Raw genomic sequence first — 13042 nt, forward strand, 5'->3', positions numbered from 1 at the left:
GAAAGATCCCTCTCTTTGCAATGAGGGCTTGTATGAGAGGGGATGGGATATGAAGAGCCATCAGTACTTGCCCTGATCATCAGGGCAAGAAATGAAGGTCTGAATTCAGACCAGGGCAATGGAAATGGATAGAGGGGCAGATGCAAATCAAAGATTAAGGGTCACTGGCTAGTTTCAGGGAACGGAGGCAAGGCGGGAACCATGTACGTCTCCCAGGACTCTGCGTGGATCACGGGTCAGCTGGAGACATAGTTCATCAGGATGGATCTTGAGAAAATGGAATTTTACAATAATGGATACAGTTTCCTAAGAAGAAAAACATTTGAATCTTTTTCACTTTTCCATTTTAGTTTTTCTTTAGTCCTCACTGTTTTCTTTTGGTCTAAGCCATTTTCATCTGATCAGATATGGCATGCTTTTTTGGAGAAGCAATTCCAGCAGTTTTAATACTTCCAGCTTTAATTTATGGAAAGTCTGACATTCATGCCTCTCTGGATCATTTAAGTAGGCAGCATCTTTGTGCAATTTCCTGGACCTGTGGGGTTTGCCCAAGTACTTGCAAATGCACATTGTTCAAGGTGATAAATGACTTTACCAGAAAATTGATGGTCAAATTGTTGAAACCCTCTTGTGATTCCAGGCTGCGCTGGCCGGAGGTACCACCATGATCATTGACTTTGCCATTCCTCAGAAAGGGAACTCCCTCATCGAGGCCTTCCAGACCTGGCGAGACTGGGCCGATCCCAAAGTCTGCTGTGACTACAGCCTTCACGTGGCAGTGACGTGGTGGAGTGACCAGGTAAAGTACCTGGGTTCCAATTTTTTCCACTTGTCCCTTTATCCTCATTCTGAATAAGAGCAAGAGACTAGTGACATCGGTGGCTTCCTGGATGACTGTAGGACAGAATTGATGGGAAGATTTCACTGCATATTCTTGTACCTTTTGAGTTTTGAATCCTGTGAAGTATTACTAATTCAAAAAACTAATACAAAGACGATAGGATAAATATTTTATACTCATTCACAACCACTTCTAGTATTTAATCCATGAATCATAAATTCTTTAAATGTAATGTTAAAGGGAGTATCTTTTTTACCTCAGTGTCAACATCCCCAGAATCTTTTAAACAGTATCTTCCCATATGAGAACTTTAATTAGAAATATTTAATTTCTGGGGGAAAAAAATCAAGAAAATTCTAAATTCAGAATGCTCCACAACAAAATACTTCTATTTCCACTCCTCTTGAGAGAGGAAGGGCCTGTTTCCAGAGTCTTCTCCCAGCTGTATCCTAACAGGGTGGTCTTCCCACACAGCTCTGCTCATGTTACCACCTGGTCAGACTGTTGCATAATAGAGCTTAAAGCAACCTTGCACATCCACGACTTACCCAGACCTTGGCAGAAATGAATTAATTTAGATAGAAGAGACAGTTTAGAGAAATGTTTTAAAATATTGATTTCTCCTCATATAAATTTGTGTGTGAACTTTAGAAGAAACTTTTGCTTGGGATGGGACTTAATTCAGAAATCTTTTTACAAAGTATTCGCCAGGAAGACATTATTTGAGTAACTTATACTCTCACCTCCCCACCCAAACTTGGACTTTAGATACCAAGTTAATATAAAACAAGGAATCAGTCTTTAACAGATCGTTCAGCAAACATAATAGTAGGGTTTATAGTCCACAGCTCAAGCTAATTTTTCTCCAAAAATGTCCTTCTAAGTAATGCATCTGAACGCTTATGTGTTTTAGAACTATCCCTTTCTTCCCTCCCCTCTCCCTCCTTTTCTCCTGCTCTTCCTCCTCCCTTCTTTTCTTTCTTCCTCCTTTCTCTTATAAGATGGAGCAAAGGTGATGGTATTGGTCCTTACTGGTGCTTCTCACACCTTTAATATACAAATGGTCACCTGATAAATATTGCTAAAGTACAAATTCTCTTCAGTAGGTTTATTAGTTTGCTAGGGCTGCTGTAACCCTAGCAAACAGAATATACCCCAAACAGAATGACTTAAACAACAGACATTGATTTTCTCCCAGTTCTGGAGGCCAAAAATCTTAGATCACAATGTCAGCAGGGTTAGTGTCTTCTAAGGGCTCTGAGGGAGAACCTGTTCCATGTCTTTCTCTTAACTTCTGCTAGTTTGCTAACAATCATTGGTGTCCCTTATCTTGTAGATGATCACCTCAGTCTTTGCCTTCCTCGTCATATGATGTTCTCCCTGTGTGCCTGCCTGTGTTCCAATTTCCCCTTTTTATAAGGACGCCAATTATAGTGGACTACAGCCTGCACAAATTAGCTCATCTTAACTCATTACATCTGCAACGATGCTATTTCCAAATAAAGGTGTTAGGACTTCAACATATGGATTTGGGGGACACAAAAGCCTAGCCATAACAATAGATCGGGGGCAGTAGGGCCTGGGACTCTGCATTTCAAGCAACCAGGTGATGTTGTGGCTGCTGGTTGAAGTACCACACCTTTGGAGGAGCAGGGCTTAAGCTATTTTGCTTGCAAGTGGCATAATGAGACTTCTCCTTGGCTGTGGGTGACAGGGATGATGAATGAGGTCACCTTCAGAAAGGGCTCTTCCACTCAGGGACTAAAAGGTATTTCACATAAGCAATGCAGATCGTACTCCCCTTGGGAAGCCCAGTTTGAGAATATGCTAACAACATTTTTTTCCTGTCTATAAACAGAATATACTGATTGTAGAAAAATTGAAACTATAGAGAAAAAAATGAGGCAGACTGTCCCACGTTCTGCTCCTTGCTATTGTCACTTAACTATCTTGGAGCTCCTTTTGTCGCTTGTCTGTTCTCAGCATTTTGATGCTTTTTCCATTGCTACTTCTGTATTAATTAATGAGTGGTTCATTTATTCATTTACTAAATGAATAGCTATTGAGTGGCCACTACATCCCAGGTGCTGTTCTTGGATACAGCAATGGACAAACCTTACCAAGCTCGTCCTCTCATGGGGTTGAAATGGACAATTGACCGAAAAGTAAATATGTAGCTTGTTTGCAACGGAGCACCTCCAAAATAGGGCAGGAAAATTCGCAGGGGAATGAACCATGATAGAAGTGGATAACTTCACAAGTAATATCAGTTTTGAACTTCACTGATTCAACAGAAAACAGTCACAATGCTTTATTTTACACGTTTTAATTAGTACGAAGGTTAACGTTTTTTGCACACATATATTAGTCATTTTTTACTCCATGAATTGTTGGCAGCATTTTTCACCTGGGTTTTTCTTATCAGGTTGACAGAGTTAATATTAACTAAGAGTAATAATCCTATGCTTGTTATACTTTTCATTACTTGTGTGTGTGTTTTAACATCTAAAAGTTAAACAGTTTTATTTTGTCACATCTACTGTTTTTTTCTCTGAAATGTTTAATCCTTAGTAAGACTCTAACTGAACCTGAAGGGACAGTTACTGAGTGAGCTTTGACCTTGACTTGCCCCTTACACTTGGCAACCCTTGAAGGCCCCTGAGCTTCCCACTGGTCGAGTCTCCTGAGATGCCAGCTCCTACCTCCTGGGAGTTGCCAGCGGGTCATGTGCTGGCCACAGTTCCAAAGGGGACCATTGAGCAAGGACCTTCTTAGACGCGCCTGGGTCAACCCATATCTTCTACTTCCTTCCTCTCAGAACTCTTGTGACTTTTCCTTTTGAGCCCACATTCTTACCCCACATTAACTTTCATTCTTGCTGGATCCCTGAATCTAGGCTTCCATTTGCTGTCACATGGCTTTGTCTTCATTTTCTATTATACTTTCCTCAAGTTGGGGGGATACATGCAGAAAATTTTATATCCAAGTACAGAAATGAAATACTTTGGAAAAAGCTATGGACTTTTTCATGATTTAAAAGTACTGTAGGCTGGGCACAGTGGCTTATGCCTGTAATCCCAGCACTTTGGGAGGTTGAGGCAGGAGGATCACTGGAGCACAGGAGTTCGAGACCAGCTTGGGCAACACAATGAGAAGCCCCCCAATCTCTACAAAAAATAAAAAATAAAACAATGGGGCGTGGTGGCATTCGCCTGTAGTCCTAGCCACTCTGGAGACTGACACAAGAGAATGGCTTGAGTCTAGGAGTTCATGGCTGCAGTGAGTGATGATTATGCAACCTGGGTAACGGAGCAAGATCCTGTCTCAAAATAGACAACAAACACATGCATCATGGCAGGAGCAGTTTATCAGATGAAATGAAGTACAACCTGGGAGAGAGATCAAGTTCTTAATTGCATTTCCTGGAGCTAAACTGTTGTCCTTATTTCATTCAGTTCTCTTCTGAAGGCAATATTTTGGAGACTGTTGAGTGTATCACTTAGAGTAATATGTTGTTGTCGCTCCCTTTTAGGTTAAGGAAGAAATGAAAATCCTTGCCCAAGACAAAGGTGTGAACTCTTTCAAGATGTTCATGGCCTATAAAGATGTGTACATGGTGAGAGACCCAGAGCTGTACGCCGCCTTCTCTCAGTGCAAGGAAATTGGAGCAATTGCGCAAGTCCACGCAGAAAATGGAGACTTAATCGCAGAGGTGAGCATTTGCACTCCAAACCTTCTCCAGAAGTGAAAGCAGTTGTAGTTTGAGATGAAGACGATTGGCCCTACATAGATAAAATCATTTGATGCACTGGAAAAACAGAAACCCAGAAATGAATTTTCCATGGCCCAGAAACTCTTGACTCAGTTTGCCTGAGTCCTTGCTCTGGGTTTTATTCATGCTATATGTGCATTTGAGTGAGGATTTCCCCTTTTCCAAACCAGCTCTTAGATCTCAGACGTGTGTTATTATAAACACACCAGTACTCTTCTTTGTGTCCCCAGCACGGCTTTGGTTTGGGTGCTGTGGTGGCGGCTCAGGCTGCTGACTTCGAATGCCCAAATGCAGACAACATCAGCGTAACCTGATGACTTAAAGCAGTGTGTTAGGTAGCTGTTGAAAGATCTGCTCTTTGCAGAAACTGGGTATTAAAATGTGTTCTGGAGGAATCTAGAGGATATTTATTTCTCACGTTAGTCCCATTATTAATGCCTGAAGGGTACACCATCTGCAAGATTTAAAGAACTGTCTCTTACCCTTTATATTAGCTGATTTTTCACTCCCTAGGCTCAGATCCCATTAAAGTGAGGAAGATTGAGACTCAGCGGCCAGAAGGCAGAGGCAAATAATGAAAGAGGGCATGAGTTGTAAAAAAACAAAAAACCAGGCCAGGGTTAAAATGAACTCCACTTCCTAGCTGCGTGACACCGGGCAAGTCATTTTGCCACTCTGAGTCTTAACTTTTTTACCTTTTTTGGCAAGAAGAAATAAAGTGTTGAAGAGGGGAAATAACTGATCCAACACAATTTAGTGGGTTGGGTTGGGAAGCAAGTAAAAATGTAAGACAAATGTAAGAGAATGGGTCACTTCAACAAGAATCTATAGGATTTTATTTTGATGGTCTGAACCAATATTAAGTCTTAAATATGAACATTGCCTTTCAAATAATGTGATTCGAATTAACCTCATGATTTTTTCACCTTTCCAATCAAAATGATTTGGCCAGGTGTGATGGTTCATGCCTATAATACCAGCACTTTGGGAGACCGAGGTGGGAGAATCACTTGAGGCCTAGAGTTCAAGACCAGCCTGAGGAACATAGAACCCCAGCACTAACAAAAAATAAAAATAAAAAAATTAGCTTGGTGTGGTGGCCTGTGACTGTAGTACCAGCTACTTAGGAAGGTGGGGCAAGAGGATCACTTGAGCCATGAGTTCAAGGCTACTGTAAGCTATGATCATGCCACTGCACTCCATCTTGGATGACAAAAGCAGACACCATCTCCAAAAAAAAAAAAATTTGATGGTGATATATGCATACGGAAAAGTAACATATATAATCAGAACAGTAAAACTATTTTTATAAAATACATTCACTGTATACGTATACACCCACAAACACATCCACATACACACATGTATACACACACACACACACACACACACACACACACACACCCCTATACAGAGCTAGAATCTTGGCAATGTTTTTAATTTACAATAAAATAATGGTGTGTTCATCAGTAAATTTTCCTTGCACGTGTGCACATTCCTGCTGTCTTTTTATGTTCCTGCTGTCTTTTTAGGGAGCAAAGAAGATGTTGGCTCTGGGGATAACAGGCCCTGAGGGCCACGAGCTGTGCCGCCCAGAGGCAGTGGAGGCAGAGGCCACGCAGAGAGCCATCACCATAGCCAGCGCTGTCAACTGCCCGCTTTACATCGTGCACGTGATGAGCAGGTCGGCAGCTAAGGTGATAGCGGATGCCAGGAGAGACGGTAATTCCCCAGTGCAACCCCGCCCCTAACCCAGGGTTAGCGAAAGGGGAAGGAGAAATACCTGTATTTTGCTTGTGGAAAAGTTGCACATGAATTTCCACAACTTTTCTCCCTCCTGTCTTCTATTTTTATTTTTTTTATTTTTTTGAGTTGGAGTCTCACTCCATCGCCCAGGCTGGAGGGCAGTGGCACGCTCACAGCCACCCCAGCCTCGACTTGCTGGGCTCCGGTGATCCTTCCACCTCGGCCTTCCAAGTAGCCGGAAATACAGGCGCGCGCTACCGCGCCCGGCTAATTTTTGATTTCTTGTAGAGATGAGGTCTCGCCAACTTGCCCAGGCAGGTCTCGACTTACGGGCTCAGGCCTCAGCCTCCCTAAGTGCTGGAATTACAGGCTGAGCCATTGATCCCAGCCCCTCCCATCTTTTAAGCATCCAGTTTTCTTTCAGCCTTATGTTTGTCTTTTTTTTTTTTGGTTCATCTTCATGCCTGCCTCTCTTCCTTCAAGTTATTTCTTCTCTGACCTTGGGACCTCAAGCCATTTTCTCTAGCCACATGCCCCCACCCTCAATGCTACTGATGGCCAAATGCAAAACTCTGCGGTTAATTTTAAAGAAGCTTCCTCATCTTGTAGGCAGCTCCATGACCCCTCCCACTCCCAGAATCAGGATAGGGCAGGGCTCACAGTTCATGCTTAACACATTTCTTTCTAATTGAATCTGACAGCCGTTTGGGTGTGGAAGCAATTATCCAAATAGTATTGTTTATGATGATTATTTCAAGATTATTTAAAAACAAAGTTATTTTTACCCTAGGCTACCTAACTGCCACAGTTCTCTAGTTCAATCTCATATTTAGTCATTTTACAACTGAAACTCAATCCCCACCACTATACAACATGTCCATATGCTAAAGATGCACTTGTACCCCTAATCTATCTTATTTGTATAGATAAATAAATAGAGAGTATCTCCTATTTTTGATAAGAATTAGGCAGATAAATATTTTCATTCATTTGCCAGTACTGGTAAAGAAAGGATGAAAAACAAATAAAGTGCTTTTTTCCCCCAATGACTTTAAGCTCATAGGTGCTTCTATGATCTCATTTTTAGGAACCCAGATAATCAGAGACAATATTATAATTCATTATTGCTGGGTTTTTGTTTTGTTTTGTTTCGTACTTAAACTGGCTGTATTCTTATAATATTCATTATAAAAACTAAAAAAATGGATTTGGCATGTCTATAATGTATACTAAAATAAATTGCATCAAAATTGCTTCTTGTTGCATGCAGTTTCATTGAGAGTATTGTGCATGTCACATGCACTTTAAAATGTATTCCATCAGAATCTTGTGTTGAGAGTGAGCTTAATTTCACAGAGGAGTTAATAAGGTCTTACTAATCAACCATTTCTGACTGCTCCCCCTCCCACATAACAGAATTTCAGCATAAAAGAAATTTCCCCTTAAAAAAGAAAATACATGTACCGCAGTTTTAAAGTTTTAGGTTTTCCCACCAGATGGTGCTGTTGCCAACTCTATGGAATTGGTTGGTCTGTAATTATTTGCTTTGTAAGTCAGAATATTATTTAAGGAACAGTGAAATCAGCAGACATGGTCTCTTCCAACCCACCATCAAACTGCAAGTTTGATAGCTCTGTCAGGAAGCCGTTTCTTGGTCTTGGGTATTTATTTTGCATTGGGATAGACTTCTATTAGGAGAAGAGTGGACAGTCCAAGAAGGTTTTAGAATACAGATCATAGGCAGAAAACTATTAAACTTGAACACAAACATTTTAATTTTATTTTAAAATTATTTTAAAATTCAATATTATTTCTTGAATATTTCTTGAATTATTTCTTGAATATTTACATGGTCCAAGAGTCAAAATTATATATCAAAAATGTTCCCTGAAGTCTTTCTTCCTTCTCTAGCCCCTTCTTTCCACACAGTATAAGTAATTATTTTAATTAATTTATAGTGTGCCTCGTTACCAAATAAGAATATATTTTTATTGCCCCCTCTTTCCTACACAAAAGGTGGTAAGCCATACACTTTACTTTTTTTTCCACTTGAAAAAAAGTTCCCTCTAGGGCAGCCCACGTTGGGTATAGGAATGTTCCCCATTCTTTGTTAAAGATGCAGAGGATGCCACTGTATTTAAAAACTCAACTAGTTCCCTTGGATGGACATCTGGGTTGTTTCCAACCTTCAGCTGTTACAAATAAACCACAATGCTGGCCTTATGCATATGCCACTGCAGTCTGTGGAAGGTGTATTTGTTTTCTGTTGCTGATGCAACAAATTACCACAAACGGAGTGGCTTCAAGCAACACAAATGTATTATTTTACAGTTCTAGAGGTCAGAAGTATGAAAGGTCCTGCTGGGCTAACATGAAGTGTGACCCTTTCTGAAGGACCTAGGGAAGAATCCCTTTCCTGCCCTTTCCAGCCTCTAGAGGCCGCCCACCCTCCTTGACGCATGACCCCTTCCTCCATCTTCAGGGCCAGTAACCGTGGGTTAAGCCCTTCTCATATCAAATCAGTTTGACCTTTTTTGCCCCTCTCTCACCCTGTAATGAACTTGGATTGCATTGAGCCCACCTGATTAAGTCAAGATCGTCTTTCCATCGCAAGGTCGTTAATTTAATTGTATCTATAAAGTTCCCTGTTCACAGGTTATACGGATCAGGGTGTGGACATCTTTTGGCTCCATCGTTCTACCTACAACAAAGGGCTATCTTCAGGGTAGATTTCTAGACGTGGGACTGTTGGTTCAAAGGGTAAATACCTATGTAATTTTTTAGATATTGCTAAATTCCTTTCCAAAGGGCTTGTAAATAGGCAGTATTTAAAATGTCACCCCAATTTGAGTCAAACATTATAGTAGTACTGGTGAAAATACCCTAGTGCACAATTGCCACACAGGAGACAGAGCTTCAGAATAGTGTGAGAGATTTCCACCCCCTGTATGTGACCAATGAGTGTGACCCAGCAGAGTCCAAAGAGAGCAGGGAGAGGATTAGACATAAACTGTGCCCAACTGTTCATGTGGAAACTCCATCAGCACATCCAAGTGTTGCCGATAGCAAGTTCTGCGACTCGTCACTTGCTAAAGTACACAAGCACGAGATTTAGTACAAGGAAGGTGACTTTGTTACAAAAGCCAGCAAATGACCAGGCCCATGCCTCAAATAAACCATTTAAAAAATTTTAGATCAGGGATAGGGGATTTTTTTCTTTCTTTCTTTCTTTCCTTTTTTTTGCATTGGAGTCTCACTATGTCGCCCAGGTTGGAGTACAGTAGCACACTCATGGCCACCCCAGCGTTGACCTGTTGGGCTCCGGAAATCCTTCCTCCTCAGCTTTCCAAGTAGGCTGAATTACAGCTGTGCGCTACTGTGCCCAGCTAATTTTTTTGATTTATTGTAGAGATGAGGTCCCGTCAAGTTGCCTGGGCTGGTCTCAAACCCAGGGGCTCAGGCAATCCATTGGTCTCGGCCTCCAAAAGCGCTGGGATTACAGGCTGAGCCACCAAGCCCAGATGAGATAGGGGATTTTATTTTATTTTATTTATTTATTTCATAAAGATGTGGGGTACTATTCAGGGATAGGTATACAAACGTTGATTATGCAGGTACCCTTGTTGATGAGGTATGCCCCTCCCTCTCCTAGCAGTTTCCCTCAACTGCCAATCCCACCCCTCCTCCCCTTACAGTTTCCCACTACTGCCAAAACATGGAACCAACCATGTTGCCCATCGAAGCTGAACGGGATAGGGGATTTTAAAGGGAAAGAATGGAATGAGGAGTCTCAGGGAGCAGGAGCAGATCTTGCTTCCATGGTGATCCTGAATTGTCTACCTAGAGAGCTGGCTGATGCCATCCCAGTTGCAGCTAGGTTGTAAACCAATCATCTTCAGGCCATCTCTAAACAATGGAGAATTCTGTCTTGGGGTCTCCACACTCTGTTGTTCCAAAGGCAGCCTCTGGAATAGCCTCTGGAATTTCTCAAGGAAGCACACAATTAGACTAGAAAGAAAAAGAAATCTTTAAAGTGTAGGCTAAGAGAGAATAAGGCTTAAAACCATTTCGCAAAAACTGAAATGGAAATTCTTGGTTTCACAAGGACAGATCCCTGGGGAGGACAGAGGGACAAGAGCTTGTGGACTACACTGACCTTTTACAGAAGATTCATCGACCCTGTCTGTGCTCATTTTTTGTCTAGCATCATTTCTGAACATAAAAGAGCAAGATAGATCGATTCATTGTTATCTTAAATAAGAAATAATTTGGACTTACAGATGTACAATATGAAAGTTTTTCATCTGCAAATACCGTTGCCAGCCTATTCTGACCTCCAGGGCCTTGCTTCTCGCAGTGTGGTCCCTAGAATGTGGCATCCATGTTGCCTGGGAGGGAGCGCCTTAGAAACTCAGGGCCTGGACCCCTTCCAGACCCACTGAATCAGTGTGCACTGATAACTAGAACCCCAGGTGACTCATATGCATATGAAAGTCTAAGAATCACTGCACCAGGAGGCACAAAGGATATGCAGTTATTGATTGGCTCTATTGTGGCAGCCTAGGAATACAGTGCTATTAAACTTGATTTGATTGCTCAGTTGCCAGCCGTGTACCCAGAAGAGTAAGACAATGACGATAACAACTAACATCATTTGTTGGGTGTTTAATGTGTGCCTGGCACGTAGCAGTATTTTAATACATTCCATATCATTTCAGGTTTTATTGCATATTATTTTATCAATGTGTTTTCGTATACATTGTATTTTTTAAATTGTCATAATAATGCTTCACACTCAATTTGATCACTGTTTTGTGACTGATGAAATTGAGGCTTGGGAAAGATTTGTGAATTAAGCCCAAGATCACTTTATTAGTATGAGCTAAACCTGGAATTCCAGTCCAAATCAGTTTGACCCCAAAGTCCAGGGTTTTTTTCTGTTATTCTTCTTTGTTCAAGGACAAATTAATCCAGAGTTAGGGAAAGCTGCATATCAAGTTTACATTTAATTGGTCTTTCAAATTTTAATTGGTTTTGGTTTTCTGGCATTATCTTTTAAAATGTTATTTAAGACCTTGTCATCATTTTGCTATTTTTATTATTATTAAATGAACTAACACATGCCAGGAATGGAAATGATAAAGTATTAAATGGAAAGTAAACATCTACTATCTTTCTCAGCTTATCCTCAGGAGTCAGCGATTTTTAACCATATCTATCTTTAGTTTATGGTGGTTACCTCCAAAATTCTAAATCATATGTTTGTAAGTAGTGATTTATAATTTTTGTCAGTATCATTCAACTCCCAACTATGAAAAATATATAGTTTAGGTCATGTAAACTTAACTTCCCATCCTGAGTCTCGTCAGTAATAATTGTCACTGCAAATGATATATTTGATGTTATGTGTCTAGGTTGTTACTTTTAGTGGTTTCTCTTCTCTACTAAGTTGAAGGAACTTGGAGGTCCTAAATGCCCCTCCCTGCCTCCTCCCGCCAACTGTCAGCTGTGTGGTTATCTTCATGTGGACGGAGTTTACAGCATTTCTGGTTGGCGCTGTAACTATGACTAGGTCTTCTCATGCTTTGTCTATAGGATAAGTCTCAAATTTAAAACTGTCGCAATGTAGGACTATGGAAATACTCTTCTCTGCAGAAACAATTAGTGAAAAGAGAACTTCAGAGAAATTTGTAGCACTAACTTGGAGTGCAAATTATACTATTCAAATTAACTCTTGGAGAAGCAATTTCCAGGTGTCAAGGTCAAATGAGTTTTCTTTTCTTCACTCCAATGAGGCTCAAAAGCATGCCTTATTTTAGTTTGCTACATATTTAGATCTTTATTGTCTTATAAAGTTTCTTGTTTTTCCTGGAATTTTTTCAATTAGCTCTTTTAAAAATAGGTTAAAAAAGAAATGTATGCCTTGTTTTTTAATTTTTATTTTTACAATTAAAAAAAATTTATTTTAGAGTTATGGGGTACAAGTGAGGATTTACTACATAAGTTGCATGCAGATGAAGTTTGGGTTTCTAGCTGGCCCTCTCTCCTCCTGACAATGGACCAGGTACCCAGTGTGTTGCCATGTGCCTCCCCCCCGTCCCCTAGCAGTGTCCAGCATCTGTTGATCCCACCCTTGTGTTAATGTGACCAGTGATCAGGGTCCACTTATGAGTGAAAACATGCAGCATTCAGTTCTTTGTTTCTTTGGTAGTTCACTTAGTATGATGGTCTCCGGCCTCATCCACAGGGCTGCAAAGGCCATGATTTTGTTCTTCTTTATGACTGCATAATATTCCATCGTGTATATGTACCACATTTTAAAAATTCAGTCCCCTTTGGATAGGCATCTGGGTTGGTTCCATGTTTTTGCTATTATGAATAGTGCTGCAGTGAACATATGTGTATAAGTGTCTATTTGGTAGAGCAATTTATGGTCCTCTGGGTATATTCCCAGAAGAGGGATTACTGGATCACATGGAAGCTCAATTTTTAGTTACTTGAGAGATCACCACACTACTTTCCACAAGGGTTGAGTTCTTTACCATATCATGAAGAGCTTCTCGCTTCTTCATCATACTTTTTTTTGAATAGAATCGGCTCTTCTTGCAGGTGCTTTTTGGGAGGAGAATCTCTGACTCTCTGTTTCATTTTTGGTAGTAGCTTGCTTGACTTATTGTAGAGAT

General features: G+C 40.7%; 1 protein-coding gene across 1 annotated transcript in view; it reads left to right on the forward strand.

The window, feature by feature from the left end:
- Positions 1 to 407: 407 nt before the first annotated feature.
- Positions 408 to 13042, forward strand: part of DPYS (dihydropyrimidinase) — a gene marked incomplete at its 3' end in the record, with an annotated part of 58667 nt that continues 46032 nt past the window's right edge. The window contains exons 1-4 of the mRNA XM_021718610.1: positions 408 to 542; positions 641 to 799; positions 4374 to 4553; positions 6146 to 6335. Of these exons, the coding sequence (XP_021574285.1) occupies positions 408 to 542; positions 641 to 799; positions 4374 to 4553; positions 6146 to 6335 (664 nt within the window). The remainder of the gene's footprint in view (positions 543 to 640; positions 800 to 4373; positions 4554 to 6145; positions 6336 to 13042) is intronic.

This window comes from Carlito syrichta, unplaced genomic scaffold (assembly GCF_000164805.1).
Source record: "Carlito syrichta isolate Samal-C Ts95f unplaced genomic scaffold, Tarsius_syrichta-2.0.1 Scaffold313052, whole genome shotgun sequence".
Taxonomy (NCBI): Eukaryota; Metazoa; Chordata; class Mammalia; order Primates; family Tarsiidae; genus Carlito; species Carlito syrichta.